Source organism: Diadema antillarum, unplaced genomic scaffold (genome assembly GCF_040938485.1).
Source record: "Diadema antillarum isolate AM-2024a unplaced genomic scaffold, OU_Dant_1.0 seq00001659_RagTag, whole genome shotgun sequence".
NCBI lineage: Eukaryota > Metazoa > Echinodermata > Echinoidea > Diadematoida > Diadematidae > Diadema > Diadema antillarum.
The window spans coordinates 170088-192488 of NW_027272359.1; the positions used below are offsets into that span (position 1 = coordinate 170088).

At 41.7% G+C, this 22401-nt stretch overlaps 1 protein-coding gene across 1 annotated transcript in view; it reads right to left on the reverse strand.

Annotated features, from left to right (window-relative positions):
* LOC139711438 (uncharacterized) overlaps window positions 1–22401 on the reverse strand; it is a 178102-nt gene that overhangs the window by 96308 nt on the left and 59393 nt on the right. Inside the window, exons 3-4 of the mRNA XM_071623320.1 lie at window positions 21997–22104; window positions 19130–19165 (exon numbers count right to left, since the gene is read on the reverse strand). Of these exons, the coding sequence (XP_071479421.1) occupies window positions 19130–19165; window positions 21997–22104 (144 nt within the window). The remainder of the gene's footprint in view (window positions 1–19129; window positions 19166–21996; window positions 22105–22401) is intronic.

Here is a 22401-nt window from a genome sequence, read left to right on the forward strand (position 1 = left end):
CTTTCCACCACACATCCCAAAACACATGGGTGAATGTACATGCATGTATGGACATTGTACATGTAGTATGAGTGTATCTAAATCTACACCTTTCTACCTATATATACATATGCATCTAACTATTGAAAGATAACCTACAGAAATTTGCTGCCGTTCTACACAAGGTAAAAACAGCTGTGTATGAGCCCAACATCGTGTTATATTTTACATAAGTTGTGTCTTATCTCATATGTACATGCACATCTGCCTATTTCTACCCTTTAATCTCGACTCTGGACATTATTTATAAGCACGCAAAAAGCATGCGTTTGATTCGTGTAGGGGGGAAGGCAGAGGAGAAACAGGAGAAGTTCTTGCAATTTAAGATAACTTACTTTCCTCCAGGGCAGAATATATAGGTACTCGAAAAAAATGAAAGAAAAAAAAAAAACTCTTCGCGGGATGAAAACAAGACATAGCTCCGAGAGATACGCACAATGACAAGCAGTGCCGTGTAACGATTATTGTACGCGAAATGCACCCATGCCGGCAGTAATTTCTTAAAAAGCAGGGAGAGAAAATTACAATTTGTGTTATCACAAAAAATTTTGCCCAAGGAGGCTTTCATTAAGGCTACACAGGCAAATGTCACCGAAAATATGATACTCTCCTTGCCGAGAAAAGGGGATGGTGGGGGGGGGGGGGGGGGGAGACAAAGATGGAGATATGTAATGCATAGAAATTACTATCATAAATATGGAAGTATCTTCATTTCATGTACATGTATTTCTTGTATGGGAGGCCCAGAGAGTTGACTGCATTTTAGACTGTATGAGGCATAGGATAGGGTTGGACCAGTAAAATGAAATTTGAGATATGCTGTAAAAGTGGACACTTTCACATGGGTAATTTTCTGGGCTCGGCCAGGTAAGATGAATTTCACATTTTGTAATTCTGCGGAATGAAAATATAAAGTAGTATTGCATACAACACGCAAAGAATTTGCATGCTTTTATATTTGCTCTAGTTCCTGGCGCATGAAATGCGCAAAGATTTCCACTTTAACAGTACCAAGAAAAAAGAGAAAGTGGATAGAGGATGGGTGCTAATGTCTAGTTCTTGGGACAATTTTAGTCAAAACATCACACAGAGGATTCACAAACAGAGGGAAGTGCTTAAAACAGAAGGAAGTTTGTAAATTTGGTTGAGTTCACTGCATCACCGCTGAACAACTAGCAATCTAGCATTAAGGATTCTTCAATTACTGTGGTAACGCTACTGTGGCAACAATCTCACTGCACAGACACTACAGGGGTATGCGTGGGGAGGAGGGTGAACACTTCCTCATCCCCGTTTGATAAGATGACAATTCCAGGAAATCCAAACACAGAAAACAAATCCCTGGCACAATTTCCACAGCAGGTGTCCCATCTTGCAAGTCTGCGTAATCCCAGCGAAATTCCACTGACTGATGGCCATCGGCACTAGAGAGTAGCTTGTACTAAAACTGCCTTCAAATTTCGCTGGCATGGAGGGGATCCATCCCTTTTTACTTCCCTTTGGTTTTCATATAAATCCCACTATCATCTACCCACCTGAAAACGAGAGCTCTCTGCATGGTGCAGGCGATTATGACGATAAATGTGATGTTTTATTACACCTGACCCATTAGCTGTCACATTCAGCAGCATGAGCACATTTCTCTTCCAGATAACCAATCCTTTGCCCACTACGACTCCTCGTCCTCACCATCTCCAAGAGACTTAACACCCTACCCCGAGATGTGAAAGTGATAGCTCCCTGATAGCGCATCAAATCTAACAAATTCCAATGACAACCGGGGTCTATCCATCTCAGCATCTCCCAAGGATGAGAGAGAAGGACCCCCTCGTCACATTCCAAACCACCTCAACCTTAAACAAACTCCTCCCACACCCTTAAATCCATCATCCATCATTCTACAAAACCAGAAAGCCAGTATTACCACCTAGCCTTCTTACAGAAACAAGGTTGTAGAATGCCAGGAATAAGGGGAGAAAGAGAGAGTGAGACATTTAAGGGGGCTAACACATCTCTCCCCCCCCCCCATCCCATTTAAGAAGATGATACAGCACCTCCCCATTTTCCCCCATGTATGGGGGTTAGTATGCCCCCTCCCACTTAGGAGGTTAATGCATCCTCCTCTCCACATGTAGGGGGTTAATACACCCCTCTCCCACCCCTCTCCCACTTTGGGGGTTAACACCTCCACCCACCCACCCCCCCCCCCCCCCCACTTACGAGGTTAATGTAGCCCCCCTGTCTCTTTTCAACTCTTTATCCCCCAGGATATCTAGCACTCGCGACAATATTTTTGCAACCTGAATGCATAAAAACCCCATTGCCGGCCAAATCAATGCCTTCCCTCTAGACCTGGTGTGCAGCTCAAGCCGACACCCCCTCGGTGACGGAAATGGGACCGGTAATCAGTGCTTTCTGCAGCGAGATACAACAGCCACAGGTTACGGCTGGTGGCTTGATGCTGTTTTCCCTCCTACATCTGCCAAATATTTTTCCCCTCTCCAAAAATAATCTGCTCTCTTTGTCTCTGTAAACTTTTTTTTTCCCCTCTTTTTTCTTCTTTTCCTTCTTTCCCCCGCACTTAACTTTGCTCTCTTTCTGCCCTTTGGGAGTAGCATTAAACTCTACAGTGCCGGCATTCGATAGTTTGGTGTTTTTAGAATGGTAATCTGACATCTTTACCCAAAGGTAATGAAAACATATGACTACAAAGGAACTGACTTCTGCCACTGTGTAAGAAATTACCTCTGAATATCTCCCCCCCCCCCCCCCCCTTCCCTCCAGTCTTTCTGGGTAAGCTGATCTCACTAGCGGTCCAACTTCATCACACACAAACACCTCACTTAAATCACCTTTCAATTCCCTCTTCCATAAAACAAAAACAGAAAAAACCTCACTCAGGAATTGCAGTGTCTTAATACAGGAAAGGCAATACATATCCTATGTACTTTATATTATCAAGACATCTACGATGCAGCTTTAAAAAAAAAAAAAAGTTGGATTTTACACATATATACATAAGTTTAGACAGTTTCTTCAGATTCATGAATTCATAACATTAGTTTTACAAAGAACGAATTGAAAGCCAATGATTCTCAGGCGAATATAAATCAGTTTGGTGTTGTATCATCCCATCTACAGTGCATGTATCTACCCATTGCTGCTTACCCTCTGTGCATTTTATTACCTAAGTTGTTCATGAAGACAGGATCCCGATGCAACCACAATCAATCTATGGCATTGCCATATGCATAGAAATACCTAGGTTTCTCTTCCAAAGAATCTTTACCAGTATCTCGTCACTTCATTCATTTGCATGTCAAGCATGTGTAACTTTCAATGTCTTTTTAATGTAATCCACTGAGACAATATACCATAGCTAACATGGACATCCCAACTTTGCAGAATATGTGTATTCCCCTGCACAGGATACTTAAAAAATTCTTCCGAAATGATTCCATCATAGTAGGGTAGGAGGGGTGGGTGGTGTCTGAAACATATAATGCACTATTTGGGACAAAGGTGCTCGAGGTCAAAGGTTATTTGCTGTAAAGAGATTTCTGCCCTCTCAGCTCACTATTAGGTAAGAAGGGAAATATACAACGTAATAAGAAGACATGTACATAATGAAAGGTATTTCTACGCATGATTCTGAATGCGTGTGTATATATTTGTGTGGGCGTGTATGTGTGTTTGTGTGTGTGTGTGTGTGTGTGTGTGTGTGTGTCCAGAAAAACAGAGCGAGAGAGAGAGAGAGAGAGAAAGGGAGCATATTGAAAATGCAAGGGTCTGGGTATTATCGGCTGGTATTCAAAGCTACTATTTGGTATTCTGTACACTATAGGCCTTTAATCCATAAATAGAGTGCTAATGCCAGCCTTGTGCCTGTCTTCTGGAGATATGAACAGAGAAGGGGGCTCGCTGCGGCTAGCCGTGGGCGCTGTGTGGGCAATATCAAGAGATTATCTAGGTACATCCCCTATGAATATATCATGACCATTCCTTTGTTACTGGGCTCTTCCACTACACCCCATCCTGCAGACTTCCAAAAGCAATGGTTCATAATGCATTATCGGTGATAACGGCAAGTTCTCTTCTTCTTTTTTTCTTGCCTTACAAGAGCTTGAAAAGGAAATAATAGCCTCGAGGCAGCGAAAGACAGGATGTGTAATAAGTTTGATGTACAAAGACATGCAAGTAGCCAAATCCATGCCACTTTACGAGGAAACAAGGAATTTGTGTTGCGCCAGCCGTGACAATGGGTAGTAAGCAAGGGGGAAGATTATCGTGCAATATTCATCACATCTATTGTGTGCGAAGTTTTTCTCAGCAATATTTGATCTGTGGGGCATGCATTAGTGCGCTTCTCTGTATGCCCTCACAGCGTACACCAGATTCGTCACAAAGATGAAATAGAATGCAATACACTATTTGAGAAACATTCCTGGTTGCTTAAAGGGAGAACATAGTTGTTATAATGCCTGTAAAAACTGCTGAGTTTTTTGCTCTAAAATGGACACGTATGCATGATAAATGTGTGAAACAATCCTGTGAACAAGCAATTTCTATGGAGTAAAGACAAAAATGTGAAATATTAGCCAAAGAAGTTTGCAAAATTTGAGGTTTGAAAATTCCACTACTGAAACAAAGACATAATTGACCATTTTCACATCCAGGTCTACTAGTAACCATGAACTGGCTATTGCAATATATTTGCTACATAAACAATAATATCAGTAAGATTTGTCAAAAACAGGTTGTAGACATCCTTAAATAAGCAAATTTCATCCATACACCTCAAGCATTTATCATCTTGATGGATATTGCTGAATTATTACATTCATTGGCAAGATGTCAGAAGAATGCATACAAGTCTAGTTAGGATGAAAGAGGCTATACCAAGTACCTATACTTTCAAAGTAACATACATAACACAGCTAACATTTGAATCTCGTCATGTGACATCAAAAAAGAACACAAACAAACACACACACACAAACATACTTGGGCCCCATTCACATTCATGAGTGAATGATATCCATGTAAATATCCATTGTCTAGACTGTGCACACAGCTTTCACATTGGCAAGCATAAACACGGTTGCATCTTCATCTGCGGATGGTTACAACTCATTCTGACCCAGTCCTCCTTACTTTAAAACTTTACAAGAATTTCTTATGGGGAAGGGGGGTGGGGGAGAAGTGGAGAAAAAGACGATATCCCTGCTTCAATGCTCGAGTGTCACCGTCAGACAAAAAAGTGCACTGCATCGATAATCTGTCAGCTCTCTGTCAGGGAGAATGAAAAGTGGAAGAGATTTAAATGGCTATCGAGTTGATCATGCAGATGATCAAATTCCTTACAAATAATTACCAAGAAGAGATGCAAAAAGGGGGGGGGGGAAGGGGTGGAGTCTGAGGTTGAGGTGTAGAAAGTGATAGCTTCTCATGGAGCCCTTCGAATAAAACCAAAATTTCCCTAGCTGTCAGGCGTATAAAAAACAACCAAAAAAGTACACTCAGAAGGTAGTTCCTGACGACCAAACAGAATAACATGACAGTGAGAGCATATCATCATAATGCTTATTGTGCATAGCGATGCACCTGGACATCACTCCCTCTCAAAACCTACACACATGTAATGATCCTTCTTTTAAGTACAGATTTAGAGCTTTCACAACATCACTATTAAACATAAACTGATCTGAACTGAACTTCCAACATCAGGCATTGACAAGCCGAGCCAGCTCATCTGCAGATAAGGCAAGTCTCCCATATTACCCACGCATAAAAATCTGCACAAGAGCAGAAACTGCACTCGGGATCTATTTGCTACAGAGGAATACGGATGCCAAACAAGAGAGATCCAGCTGAACATCACAGCGAAGGTAAAAGGATGATAGGATGTTCCGTGTCTGTGCCAGTGGCGGAGGAGCGGAAAGACTAAAATGGCTTCACCGGCTCTTCGGCTTCACCTACTCTTTGGCTGTGAAGCCGGGAAGCCAGAGACGGACATGACTGCATTGCTGTCCATTTTGCGTCACTGATGACCTGGGGCCCGTTTCATAAAAAATGTCATCAGTGACAAGTTGTCATTGATGTGACAAGCTACTGAAATCCTTGCATCTGATTGGCTGAGAGCAAATTTGTCATAGAAATGTGGCAGTTGTCACAGATAAAAAGTTTTATGAAGCGCGCCCTAGGCCAATATCTGAGAAAATCGTCTCTTGACAGGACACAAAGAATCTGGATCAAAAAAAATACAAGGTTTACAACTTGACCACATGGAGCATATTCTCTCTACGGAGCACGTTTTTTCATTACTCTATCAGAGCTGCCAACTTTTGTAAAAGCCTTTCAGTACTATGATGGCTGAAAATCAGTAATTTGCACCTTTTTTGAGTGAAAATCAGTAATCCTTAACAGTGTTATAGAATTTATCACAGACAATGATTTCTAAAATCAGTAATTTGCTTGTAACCTTCAGTATTCTTGTCCAATTTCAGTAGAAATTACTGAAAATCAGTATTAGTTGGCAGCTCTGTAGTATAGACGTAACCGGACTACAGTAAAACATGATATATTCGCGGCATGAATTTTTCGCGAATTGGAGCCGACAGCCTTTTTCGTGACATGACATTTTCGCGAAGTGCCACTGGCGTTCAATGCACATAGTGTAAACAAGGACTTTCGCGTGCATTTCAATTTCGCGAATCTTGGCGCTTGCGAAATTCGCGAAATTAAAGTGCACGCAAAAATTCCTCGTTTTACAGTATACTGTATATCTTAAACTCAGATTACTGGATGGGCATACAACATATTTCTCTGTGTACTTTTATCGCTACAAACTACGTATGATTGCTACAAATAAATCATTTCAGAAAACACCCATCTCTTCACGGGTTTCTCATGAATAATACTTCCATGCTCCGTTAACAAGTTAAAGAGAGATTATTTCAACCACTCTGTCTTTAGTAGTTTTTCCCTCATTCTACAAGGAATAATCTTACTTCTCAAAATTGATTAGCAGTTTTGATCACTGGGAAAATATTTTAAACAAAGATCTGTACAGTCCTACAAAAAAAAACATCTCCTGAACACAATAAATTTTGTATAGCAGTCATGTCAAAAATGCATAGCAAATTGCAATGCCATACCAGGAAAATTATTCCCTGTTTTATACTGTGTTTTCACGTGTTTGATGATACTGCTTTGCGCAAGTGACTTAAGAGAAATCATGCTACCATTATCCCTCCCCGAAGATGCGAGAACTGTATCTTGCTCCTCAACTGGTTGCCACGGAGACGGGATGAGACAAGAGACTTGTGAGAGGAGGACAGTGTTGGGTATGGAAGAAGTGGTGAGCTCGTTCAGGTGGTAGCCTAATGGCAGGATTAGCAGCATGTCATTTAGTGGTCTCTTGGTTGCCTTCCTCTCGGCGCTGTTTGAGATGGCACTGAATGTCGCATACACAAAGATCGACAACAGGTACTTCTTGAATTCTCTTTTCCCCCCGGAGGAGACATCTTAAAAGTTGGATGAGCAACCACTCAAGCGCACACTGATGATGCAAGACAAAACCTTTTTTTTCTCTCTCTTTTTTAAAGATATTTTATCTGCCAATTCACTATCACATCAAAACTCGAACAAACATCTCTTCGAGCGCATTTCTTTTTCTTCAATTCCTTTTCCTCTTCTATGACATTCAAAGGTGGGAGTTGCCATAGGTACCGCAGGAGTGTGGCTTGGTACATGCATGATACTAATGGCTGACTGATGGTGATGTATACTGTAAAATGAGGAATGTTCGCATGCATTTTAATTTGGCGAATTTTGCGAGAGCCAAGATTCGCAAAATGAAAATGCACGTGAAAGTTCTTGTCTACACTACACGCATTGAATGTTAGAGGCAACTTGCGAAAATTTTATGCCGCGAAAAAGGCCGTCAGCTCCAACTCACGAAAAACGTCATGCCGCTAAAACACTGTGTTTTACAGTAGTCAAGTTGCAAGATGGTGGGGGGAGGAGGTTGGGGAGATGAAATAGTTACACAAACACACACACACACACACACACACACAAATAATTCTAAACAGAAATGCTAGAAATGTTTGGATAGCTCTATTGGTGTACAAAGGCATCAGCACAGCAAAAGCTATCAGAGCTATACCTCCCCCCCCCCTCCCCCTTTGCCCTTTCTGAATTTCTAGATCACTGGTTTTATCACAACACATATCAACCTTTACCCATGTGTCTCATGTCTAACACTGATGAATCAAATATGCGTACTTATTTGATTGCATGTGTTTGCTTCTGTAAAATCCATTTTGTTCATAATTATCTGGAAGGCTATGGTCATTCCTATGGTGACAAAATATTTTTCTTGGTTGCTAAATGAAATTGCTCGGACTTTCAGTATCTACATCTGTCATCAAAATAATATGAAATAGACTTTTAACCTGATCCATACTTAATTCTTGAAATCCTCATAAAGTTATTGCTAAGGCAACCAGGTTCCTGTATTGAACAAATGACACTATGCAAGAGAGTGCACATAATTTAAAAAAAAAATCAAGGATTATATTGAATATCAATTTCTTTTTCTCTTACTGCTCAAACATAATCCTGTGTCAGATAGAGAGCAATGATCTTGTGTTATGTGAATGTTGAATATTGCAAGCGTACAGTGGGATGTCTGTGGTGAAGTGTACCATCTACACTGCTATCCCCGGCGGTCGAACCCATCTCTGTCCTTACGTCTTTGGCCATGATTTGCAGACCGCCGCCGTATGATACGCTTCCTTTAAGCCTTCAGATTCAGCTGTGTAATCTTAGCCGGCTCAGTCGCAATGCATCAAAACTTGTTTTTCACCGACTCTTTTTCTCTGCCTGAACAGACACAAGCTGGCCGGAAGACGAAGTACTCTCCATCATTGTAATTGTTGGTTTTTTTTTTTGTTTGGTATAGTTTTCTTTGCCTCCTTTACAGAAATTAGGGTGACTGATTAATTTTCTCCCAGTTTGCTCCAGAAAGCAAAGGGAAATCTGGGTGAACGATTGTTGATCCTCGGCGTGGAATAATGATAACTGCGTGGGGTCAGATTTACCCACAAGCCGCCATTATGAATTACAGGGCCCCTGTCTGAGACGCCCTGCTCCACAACGGAGCGGAGCGAGTGCTGGAGGTTAGCATGCAATGAATCAGCCCCCCTCGAGACCACCATTGAGACTTGATTGTGATTGAATATCAGCTGTTTAATATTGCAATAAACACCCTGCCTGCTGCATGAATGAAGAAATCAACTGGGCAGCAGTGAGCACCCCAGTTACAGGGGCCGGTTGTGCAACACGAACATGCACCCTAGGTCTCCACTTACCCATCACTCTTCCAAAGAATCTAATGGATCGCTGCAATGGAGGATACGGAATCGACCACTGCCGTGAGAGAATAATTGCTTGGCTTGTCACCACAGAAAAAAGGCAAGAGGATACAAGGTATATGTAGAAAATGTGCCTGATTCTTGATCACTTATCAGAATTTCTTGTGCCAACTCCCCCGATACAATTTGCAAAAGACTGATGTCGATGTTTTTGCAAAAGCCTTGTGAAATGTCACATCAATGTAATCAAAAGAAGACATACAGTCAGCCCACCCACGTCAAATCCAAAGAGAACGCAGGAATGCTTTGGACTTGCATGAATTTCGATTTCCACACTAGAATTAACACATCAAGAAGACATAACGCAAATCTGCCCTATGCCAAATCCAAAATTAACCAGCAAAAATCCATGAATTTTGACTTAAATAATAAAATTCAACACGTTTGTATCCCTCCAGAGCAGAACTTTTCTATGACTCAACTAATAAAATCAAATAAAATCATTTGAAATGATTAAAATCAAATAAAATAACTTTAATTGAATTGAAAAAAAACAACAACTTTTCGAATTGTGCACAAATGCACATCAAATTGACATTCTCTGGGAGTGACCTGCTGCATAGTCAAAGTGGCATAGGTTTTAAAAAAACAAAATGGTGGAGGGCAAAGAACATGTGAATAAGGTACTGTAAAAGTAGTTATTTTTGCAAGGGTCTAATTTTCACCAATCACTGTTGGGCCACGAACTGAACAACGCACGAATATATAGCCACCTGATCTCAATCGCATAAAGCGGCAGAATGATTAGGCAGGCATTAATAATGCACTTACGCTTGCCTCGGTGTCAAATCGTGAAAACCAAAATCTCACCAAAAAAAATGTCTACGATCTCCTCATTTGCAAAAATATCTGTGTGTGAAAATAGAGCTTTTACAGTATTGTCAATGTGTAACAGAGCTCCTCCACCTGTGGTTATGCAACAGTAAGTTCTTCATGCAAAGAGGGCTAGGCAGTCCCCAGTAAACGACGAGAGTCACATCCAATACCAGACAGGTTTGACAAGATGTAAGAGGACTTGCCAGCTAGCTGGCTTCGCAGAGAAAATGTCTTCTTCACAGATGATTACCAATTCACAAATCCCTTCACACTCCACCACCTGACAAGCTGGGTGTCTCTAGAATTGGGATTTCTTAACCAGTGAATGCAGCATGATTTGGGATTTGTTTTGGGCTTCTTTTCTAACCCCCATGGTTTCAGCAAGGATGCTGTCAACGGCCACAAAACGCAGAAATTGCTCGCTGTTTCAGAGATGACCCCTGCATATAGAAAGGTCCCCTGACTGGAAAGGAAGGTGCATCAGTCCAATCATTACATGTTACATCAAATCATTTATCTATTTATTTATGTTTATATTTTTCATCTTTTAGTTTTGACACGAGACTGTGAGACATTGCTTTGTTTTGAAGCAAAATTGTCCAACAATCCATGTTTTGATGTACTATCATACATAGATAATTTCAAACACTTCATTTATCAATAGTCATGTCAAATATAAATCTATATATGGTCGGTTGAGAATGATAAGGGCATTAAGTGGCCCCCAAACCCATAGTGTTCACGACAACTTAACGCCCTTCTCATTCTCAACAGAGGATATGTCAACACCATAAATAATAAATTTCTCCACTTATTTAGGTAATTGTACTACTGCAGCATAATATAGAAGAATGTCAATGATTCTTCCAGATAATCTGATGTAATCCTTGAGGAAGTTCAACATATGAAAAACAGACGAAGAAAGACTGCAAGGGCCATTGACCTAACATGACCGACCCTACCCCTTTTTAAAACAATTTCTACTCGGGATACATTTATCATATTTAAAAACAAGAGACCCGCGGGTCTAGCGCTCACCTGAGTATCGCAAGTTCACCTTTCACGCAGTCACTAATCTAAATTATTCACAGCTCTACCAAAATTTGACCAGGCATTCTGAAGTAGAAGATGAAAATGTACAATAAGGGCCCAAATTTTTAAAGATTCCTTAATTTGGGGAATTGGGGGCCCCCTGGGGCCCTCTGGGTGGGGCATGGTGCCCATTTTGATAAATTGAGATCCTGACCCCCTAAGGATGCTACCTGCCAAGTTTGATGAAAATCTATCATGAGGTTTTCAGGAAGAAGATGACAATGTACGATTCAGGCCCCCATTTGGACCTTCCTAACCAACCCCCCCCCCCCCCCTGCCCCCAAGAGGGGCACCCCTGGATCTCCTATGAACAAACTCGAAACTACAGTCATTAATGTACTCACTCATAGTATTATCTTAGCTGTATAACTTCTGATTCTAGAGAAAATTTTTAATGATTCCTTCATTTGGGGGGTTTGGGCCCCCCTGGGGGCCCCCTGGGTGGGACATGGTGCCCATTTTAACAAATTGAGATCCTAACCCCTTAGGGATGCTACCTGCCAAGTTTGGTGAAAATGGGTCATGGGGTTCTAAAAAAGAAGATAAAAATGTACAATTTAGGCCCCATTAGGACCCCTCCTCACCTCCCTCCCCTGGGTCCCAAGGGGGGCACCCCTGATTCTGCCATGAACAAACTTGAAACTGCAGTCATCAATGTACTAACTCATAGTATTAACTTAGCTCCATCACTTCTGGTTCTAGAGAAGAAGATTTTTAAAGATTCCTTAATTTTGGGGGATTTGGGCCCCCTGGGGGTCCCCTGGGGGCCCCCTGGGTGGGGCATGGTGCCCATTTTAACAAATTGAGTTCCTAACCCCCTAGGGATGCTACCTGCCAAGTTTGGTGAAAATGGGTCATGGGGTTCTCAAGAAGAAGATGAAAATGTACAATTTAGGCCCCATTAGAACCCCTCCCCACCCCCCTCCCCTGGGTCCCAAGGGGGGCATCCCTGATTCTGCCATGAACAAACTTGAAACTACAGTCATCAATGAACTAACTCATAGTATTAACTTAGCTCTATCACTTCTGGTTCTAGAGAAGAAGATTTTTAAAGATTCCTTAATTTTGGGGGGTTTGGGCCCCCCTGGGGGCCCCCTGGGTGGGTCATGGTGCCCATTTTAACAAATTGAGTTCCTAACCCCCTAGGGATGCTACCTGCCAAGTTTGATGAAAATCGGTCTTGGGGTTTTCAAGAAGAAGATGAAAATGTAAAAAGTTTACGCACGACGGACGACGGACGACGCACGACGCACGACGCACGACGCACGACGCACAACGGACGCCGGACGAAGGGCGATCGCAATAGCTCACTTGAGCCTTTGGCTCAGGTGAGCTAAAAAAAAAACAAAAAAAATTGAATGAGAAATAATCTGTCAGCATGCGAAGTTTTACCCAAACCACGTCCATAGCTCCCTTTGGTACTATGTCGGCCATTTCAAGAAAATTGGTAGGACAAACATATAGCCCACTCTCTCTCTCTCTCTTTCTCTCTGCATATACTCCATCTCTCACTCCTCCATTTCTCTGGCTCTCACATAGGGGTTTCACATCTACCATAATAGAACTCAGGCTGTAAACTTGCATCTGAAATATGCTTCTCATACCCTTTTCATAAACTCAATTATTTGGATATTCCTTGGTGGCAAAATCAAAGAAAAACCAGAGAAATCCATATCATTTTGACACTGCTATTATCTGCATAATAATATATAGGGCCTACTGTAAAAGTGGTTATTTTCGCGCAACTGATTTTTCGCGCTTGGCCGAGTAAGAAGAGTTTCACATGTTTTTAATTCCGTGAAATCAAGACATCAACTACTGGAACATATGGCAAACAAAAATATTCGCGTGCTTTCATTTTTGCGCCGGCTTCTGGTTGCGCGAAATACGTGAAAATTTCAACACCGCGAAAATTTCCACTTTTACAGTATTGCACTGCAACCTGTCTTGGAAGAATTCCAAAATGATGCAGATTACCATTTCCACGGTGTGGTATAAGGACACTTCCTTCTGATATGCATCATCCGAGGGGCATAATCAATGCAATATACCATGACGATTATGTGCCTTTTCCAGGTTCTTCCTTCTTCTTCTTTTTTTTTTTCGTGCTCACCAAAATTGTAAACACAATTTTTATTGAACTGTTTTATTAAAGAATTTACACACCAAAATCTGTCTCCTCGAGGACAGATACACTTCTGCAAACAACATTCTATACAACAGTTGCATACCTGTCAATGAAGTACACATCAGGTCATCAGATGCTAACATGCTGGAGTATGTTCCTCAATACATACACCACGGCAGATGTGAAGACAAAGTCTAGCTAAGCTTCATTTGAATCATGACCTGTGGGGGTCTAACATGAACCGCTGACAAGTACATCCAGATTGAGTGCAACTCGACCAACAGACATCTCGGAACTGTGACGGGCCGAAAGGTGATTTGATTGAGAGACATATTCATGAGAACCATGACTTGAGCATTTCTGCGTTCAGACTTTTCAAGAATTGCGATTTGATTGAGAGACATATTCATGAGAAACATGATTGATTGTTTGATTGATCATGAGAAACATGATTGATTGAGAGACATATTCATGAGAAACATGACTTGAGCATTTCGGCATTCAGACTTTTCAAGAATTGCTTAATTAGCACAAAACATGTTTCTGAACGTGTTTGCTCACAAGTTCTTTGCCAATCTGAAAGGACTCCTTTTTTTTTTCTCTCATCCAATCACCTCTCTACCCATCAGCAGATGGACAGTGAAAGGAAAATGAAAACACGCTTTTATCATCAGCAAACCGTCCTGCAGAATCTCGCCCGAGGGCCAACAATTATGCCTCATTTACAGTAATTTTCTCCCGCATTCAACCATCAAGAACAAGTCCATTAAAATGGCAAATTATATAATTCCGAGAGCGGCCCCCCACCCCACCCCCCTTTTCCAATCAAACCAATACAACCTCAAGGTTAATGCCCATATGGCCATCCAAAGGAGTATTCTTTCCCAGAAAGCTGGGAAAATATATTGGGGCACAAGGAGGCATCAGCTCCATGTTTACATTCCTTGCCCCACTTCCATTTGAGGGTTGAATACTTTTTGTTTATTCCCTTTGGGATGGGCTGCGACGGGCATTCAATACCAGTAATTGATCGATGCATCTTTGCAGGTTGGCAAATTGAAACGGAGATGTTTATCATCACAGTATTGGCGTGCTATTTGACACATCAACTAATAAAGCCATATGGATGGATAGTCATGCAATTTTTCACTTATTACAAAATACCTCCACATGAAACTATCTATGAAGTGAACTGTATTGAGCTACTTGTACAGAACAACAAGATCAAAAACAGGAGAGTGTAGTCTGAGTAAGCCAGGGGGTCATCCCACCAGACCGACACCCATGAGTCATACAGCCCATGAGTCCTACAGCCCACAAGTTCAACACTAGGCAAATAAAACCCATGAGACCGACACTAGGTAAAACCAGCCCACAAGTTCGTCAGATACAACACAGGGTTTAATGTGTCAGACTCGTGGGCCTTGTTTGCTTAATGTCGAACTCAAGAGCTGTATGACTCGTGGGCTGTATAACTCGTAGGCTGTATGACTCGTGGGTGTTGGTCTCATGACGTGCACCCTTAAACCAGTGCTAACCTGGCTAGGTCAACCTGATTTGGGGTGGGGGGGGGGGGGGGGGGGGGGAGGATGCAATAATGCCACCTCTGCCTCCTGAAGATCAACCCTTGCTATCATGTCAGCCATATGACTGCTGTGTAGGGTGAACATCTCAATCTTTAAAAAAAAAGAAATGCACATGGGAATCTCACTTATTTTTACCTTCTTTGAATATTCTTCCTCAAGTTCCATTTCCCAAAATCCTATCTGAAGTATTTCCAAACAACACCAGCCCTCCACTTTCTTCCGATAATATGTGCTCGCTCACTCTCCAATCCGAGGAGCGACGCGTGATTAAAATGCACCCCAAACCCGCTGCATTCCGCGCACTCTGGCGCATCAACCCGCGTCAGTTTGAATTTTCATGGTAAATTTATTTGGTGATGGGGATCTGGCTCTGGTGTCCCCCCATTAGTATTCCGCCAGCCGCCTCCACGGCGGGACATGAAAATAGATGAGCCCTTGTCAACACCCAGCCCACCAGGCTAGGGGTAAGCAATTCCACCTCTCAAACACTTCCACCTTTTTGGGTATTCCCAAGCATGGATGTCAGAGCCAAAAGCAGACAGAGGTCTTCTTCTTCTTCGTCTTCATCTTCTTCTTCTTCTTGTTTGTATTTTTCTTCATATTCTCTTCTGCCTCTCACTTCTCCCCCCCCCCCCCCTCCTAAGAGATAACCTTTGATGACTTCATAAAACCTGAGAATCCACCTTTGATTTGTCATGAAGGATCAACCAGACCTTAATAAAAAGAAAATAAATGTCGGCGATGATGTATTTTTGATATGCCTTGATGGGACTGGAAAGCACAGGAGATAAAAATTACATGAAGGAAGGATATATAAGTTGGGTGTGGTTATTGAGAGAGAAAGTTAGAGGATGGAAGAGAACAAAAGGGCATTGTTGAGAGAAAAGAAAGACAGTAGATGATGGATCGAACATACGTAATACCCCGTCTTAACAAATCCCAGGGTAACCTCCAGAGGAGGATTTTCAGAGAATGTTATTACCTAGTGTCTGTTCAGAGGCAAACATGGTGGAGAACTATGGAACCTCTTTCTTCTGCAAATGTCTTCATAGATAATACACGCCTGTACTGTTGAGTGCACAGCAGACATACATTGTATGAATGCGACTTCATTGCCTTGTCTATGATGGCTGTGATTGAGATATGTATACATCGATGATAACACATTTTCCATATATCAGTAACAGACTGGTCAGGGATGGCTGAGTTAGTCTAGTAACGTACATAGAGAAGGTCTTTGAGCGGCACCTGTTAAGATGGTATACACTTATAGTTCACCCCGTTTTGAGAATTATCTCTAGAATGTTACCCTGTGTTTCGTCTCTGGAGAACGCACGGAATACATCCAAGTAAAATCTGCTGTGGCAGGGTACCATATTGGATGAACCATGGATTCCTAAAAGGACTCATTGGTACAAAACATGCATGGACGAGATAGTGGGGGATGAAAGGGGCATGATTTCAGTGTGAAACACAAGGGCGAGTGAGAGAGATAAAATTCTATGGACACCGGCAGACGTAGATTGACAAAAGTCTCCCAATCAATGGGTGGGGAAAGAGCGTGTGACTGAACTCATGTGCACCAGAATTCCTGCAAATCATGCGGCCGACTACAAATGCCAGCAACCTGATGGCTAGCGTCATTTCAAATCGTCAACAGGCACGTTTGCGCCTCCTTAGTTATCAATACGCCGATTTTACCCGACGTGCGGCATCCCAAAATTCAATATGGTACGGCAGCCACACTTTGTCTGGTGAGCACACGGCAGGAAGTTTTCACAAGAAAAGGGACTTTTTTTTTCCCCTTTTTGCAGACTGACTTTTTTTTATTACAATGGTGGTATAAAAACCGGGAAAAGGGAGAGTGTGCATCACAACTCCGTTCTCATGCCGACGCTGAATTAACCCGCTTGATGGAGTGAGACGTGATTGTGCATCCCTCTCTTTGCGTGCTAACAACGCGAACCAACACTTGAGCGCACGTCTAATGCCGGCATTAGCGGGAACGGAAAAACGACTCTGACAATCACAAGTACTTAAGAGCTTGTACATCCAATAAAAACCCTGCAATTGACATAGGATCGCAGGGTTAAATGCACGCATGCCTCTCCTAGTTCCCCCACCCCCCTCTCTTCCCTTGCCCTCTCCCTTTCTCCACCTTACTCTCAGGCAGGGAAGATTCCATCTGTTTTGTTTTTGGTGTTTGCACTGGGGCAGGGAAAACATGCCCGCTTCCCCCCTTCTCTCTCTCACCTTCTCCCATTCTCTGCCTCTCCCGCCCGCCCCACCGACAATTTAATGTGGCCATTTCATGCTTGGCGGAGCACGAACACAAAGAAATCAAATTTGAGTGCGCCTGATTGTGTGCTCACGTGTGTCGCTTACTGGCAGCCCCGCTAAGGGGCGACCGTCACGTACCACCACGAAAATTATTCCTTGTTAATTTGGGTTGACTGAATTTGCGGGGAGGGAGGCACGAACCCCGGCTGGAAGGTTAGCCATGCCTTATTTGAGATGTTTGCATGAGAACGCAGGCACATTCACTCTCCCAGCGAAGACGGGCAAATGTTTATTAAGTGTGTCTCTTTTCTCATACAGCACATCTCTTTCCCTCCCCCCTCCTCCACCCCTCCTTCACCATGCTTTCTGGAGAATGAAAGACGAAATTATATATATGGCAATGTTTGTCATTTCCGTCAGAGTGTGTGCCAAGAACAAACATCTCTTTCAGCCCCTAATGAAGGTTGACATTGGTGGCATAATGAAAGCCCAGTCTGCCAATCACACCGAGGACCCGTTTCGCTGCAATTTAGGCCTAGGCCACGTAAACTCCAGCAGACATTAGCGTCGCTGCTCCTGTTGGGATCCCACGGCTTCGCTAGCCCCATCGCATCTCTTTAAACTCACTGATTAAACCTAGATTTAACACTTTATCAGCAAACACTCTCTTGTTTCCCTCTGTTTTTTCTTTTCTCTCTGTCTATTCTCCAGAGAAGAACAGCATGTTCGTAATCTGACTGGACTGATGAGAAATGTGAATACACACCCACAAACACATGCAAACACTACCTACTAGTTCCACATCAAAAGAGGTAGGCTTTACCAAGGTAGTTGGAATGGTGCGAAAGTGCTATCATAATCTTTCTCAACATTTCTCTCTCTCAAGGGCTCTTCATGTGTCCATAGTCTTCAATCATGATTTCCAGTCCTGAATGCCTCCTTGATCGAAATTCAAACATGCCTGGAAGAACACATGATCCTTGCAGAATATATTGCGCCCAGAAGTAAGAAAAAACGCTGACCTTTAACCTACGCACAATACGACTCAGGCTTTTCAAAATGGATAATAGCGAGCACGTGGTCTGACAGTAAATTTGCCAACCCCACTGCATGGTTTTCAAAGTCCACTTCAGATGTACACAATTGATACTTGACCATCATCATAAAGCCATATTAATCATTTTTCTGGCAGTGGTTTTCCATCAAATCAACTTCCTTCCCCCCCCCCCCCCGACAATCAACTTGTTTAATGAAAACATGGTAACTTCAACGATCAGTTGTGGAAACAAGACAAGTGGTAACAGTGCTCTGAAGTCATTCAAGTGGAACACTCAAATAAAATAGACTCTTTTGGACCGTATCGGACCTCCCAACCTTTCTGACTGGGAAAAAAAAGGAGGATTTGTTGGCTCAAAAGTAGGAAAGAAAGAGCAGCTCCCGTAGGAGTGTGTAGTAAAATTACTAGCAAAATAGCAAGCTCCTACTGAAAAAAGAGCTGGGAATGATAAAAAGTCAGTTCCCCCCCCCCCCCCTCCCAAGTCAAAATGGTTGGGCGGTCTGCTATATTCAAGCCTGGATATCACTGATGGAGAAATATACACAAAGGATACAGGCAAAATGTGTAATCATCTGAAGTTACTGTGCAGGCATATCTACATACATGTATGTACATCAATGACATTCCCCTGTATCAAATGAAGGAGACAGATTATGTAAAAACTTGGTCTTTCATTCTCATCAGTACTTACCAAATAGCCACTCCCAGATCGCGAGTGAGAGCTAGCCTGTAAAGGGAAGAAATCAGAAGAAGAAGAAGAAGAAGGAAAAAGATTGGGGTAAATACACTTGCACCTTCAATGGTCACATACGGACCTTATTTCAAAGGAATGATTTATTTTTATCATCATGTATCTTTGTGATATTTGAGCATACTTGTATTCCTTTCAACCAATTGTTCATTTCTATATATATTATTCAGCCAAAAAAAAAAAAGAATTATAACTGCTATATTCATTGTCATAATATCATCATCATCATCAACATTATTATCATCATTTATTTCTATGATCATTTTACCATAATTATCTGTATTATTACTATTAATACTATTTCAACCACCTACTATAAAGTAATGTAATCATTACTGTTACTCAATACTATAATCTGTGAGGAGTTTTCTTTTGAAAGGTCATGTCGTCGAAGCACTGCATTCACATTATCCATGTTAAGTACATGCAACATGCTATGAGAGCTTTGTCAACACTATTTACAATAATGATCATAATAACCAAATAATAATTATGACAATAATAATAATAATAATAATAATGATAGCAATAACACTTTTAACAATAATAACAAGGGTAATGTTGGCAAAATATGACAGCAGTGATACAAATAAGTATCATTACTCTTATCATTATGATAGCACTAACAAGAGTGATGACATTGAGAAGTCATGTGCTTGAAAGATTTTAAGGGCAAACATATTACTTGTCTACTCTACAGGGATTAATCCTGACGAATAATAATGCTGCATCTACAAAAATGCCATGTAACGCTATGTACGCATGGTATCGTTATCACTGAAGCACTCCATGTAAAACATCACTGCCCACTGAAAGATCGGTTGCATGAAAGTTCATTAAGCAACATTTCTTCTTAAGTGTTTTCATCCATTCTGGGTGCTTTTCATTTGGTTTCATTTTTGTTTATTTCTTTGCTGTTAACAAATAGGTGACTCCCCTAATAACGAAGCCCTTGCGACCAGCAGTTGTCTTTCATTTCATCAAAATTTTGCTACAGCCACACAATAAAGCATGTAAAAATCTTTGTCCAGATAATCATTTCAGGACCTGAATTTTTACTCCATCGTATCAAAAATTTGCTATTGACCGTGTTCGTTACGATGGGAGTGCATTGTATTCCAGGCAAAGTGTGGCAACCTTGTAGAGGGTGGGTGGGCAACACATTTCCCGTAAGTGATGACATCAAAGTGAATATTCACCTCTGAGAAACATGCGAGTAAGGAGGGGCGGATAAAAAGAGAGAGAAATAAACAGCAACAACACACACTAAAAAAAGGACAAAGAGGATGGACATGATCACATGTGACAAGGAAATAGCCCCCAAATTAATTGGAGGCCAGTCCGGCGTGCCGTGCAAAATGCCCGCGGGCCGGCGTGAGCCAGGGGCCGACAAACGAGACGCTACAGTTTTTATTTGTTAATTGCGGCGTAAATGAAGACAACAAATCGGCTTGTGCAGCAGCAGACAAGCTGGAGAGTGGAATACACTCTTCCCCTGTCACAATCGTTTCGTGTCGTCGTCAGTTTTTCCCCCTCGTGGTTTTGCTTGGCAGCTTTTCACTCCTCCTCACTTTCCCTTAGGGGTAACATCCCTCCCCCCCCCCCCATTTTGCCATTAAAAAAAAAAAAAAAGACAACCAGAAGAATCCCATAACAAAGAATTAGATTGTGAATATTCATCACAGCTTTCAGAGAAGGTCATACATATACTACATGCTTGAGCTTAACTTGATATGGCATGGGTTTAAAAATACTTGGTTCTGTTGATGGGACTTGTGTATTCCTCACATCACTTGTTTCCATACCCCCCTCCTCATTCTACCCTATCCCACCCCTTTGGAAATCAAGAACCTGCATCCATCTCTCTCAGAGTGCCATGTGCCGGGAGCGATGCGCGCCATTAGTGGCTAATGTTCGCTCCATCTCTTCATTAGAGCGAGCAGGGCAGGTTTGGGGTTTGGTCTTTTTTTTTCTGAAGGAGGGAGAAATGTTTCACAGACAGCAATCACAGATCATTTGTTGCCTAGTGAATCCCTATTTACCTTCATTAATAGGAGACACATTGACTTCCTCAGCTAACTCATAATTCCCTCAGCCTGCCACTTTACAGTTTGAGTTACCTCCTCATCTCTTGTCTCTCTTCACCCCTCCCTCCCCCACACCTCACCCCCCACAATCACCGCTACCTATCAAATCAACAGGAATTACCCCCATAAATCCATAACATCCCATCAACTGAAACACAACTGCTGCTCATAAAAATCAGGTTTCAATGACAACATTTTTACTAAAGTAGACATAAGGCATTTAGTCCCTTTGTCACGATAGGGCTCACTTATCGTACATGACATAATATTGTGTCACTCAATATGAACTACCAACACGTGACATATAAAGCAGAAATTCTAGCGCATGTGATTTTTCATTCTCGCCAGGTAAGATGCATTTTATGTGTTTTGAATTTGATAAAATAAAAACATAAAATGTACACATGTATAACATACAGCAAGCAAACAAATTTGTGTGGTTTTAATTTCGCACTGATTTCTTATCGCTCAAAATGAGCCGAAAATTTCAACACTTCAAAAATGTTTACTTCTACAGTAAACGTTATCTGTATTGTGAAATAACACTTGACACTGATCCCGCACACTATGCTAATTGTAATATCAATCTATCAATTGAACGATAATCTATGAAATACAGACTGATATGAATAATTTTTTTTAAAAAGACATATAGACCAGAGTAACAGAACATGATATTCCAGGAAAGAAGAAGGAAAAGAGATATAACATTTGACTTACGTCACTCAAGCGATCTGAGTTGGATCTGTTCGGCCCATTGGCATTCTGAGGAAGTGTATTCTCATCTCCGCTGGCCCTGCAATTATTGGCTCGGTGAGGGGAGCGGACCTGCAGAAAATTTTCCAGAAAATGAAAGAAAAAAAAATAGATACAGAATGAGTCAGAGTAGAATAGCTATCTCCTAAAGTACAACGTCTAAAGGATATTTGCCATGAAAATAAAACAGAGCCGTGGAAATTGGACTGCTATTCTGCATGATTCAAAATGTCCAAATGTACAAAGATGGAGATCGTTTACCAACATGACATCATTATAATTCTCTGTTCTAGACAAAAGTACAACATGGTCCGAGACGATCCATTTAATCACTAGACTCATGCCTGGTAATCAGCAATTGGAAGCCGA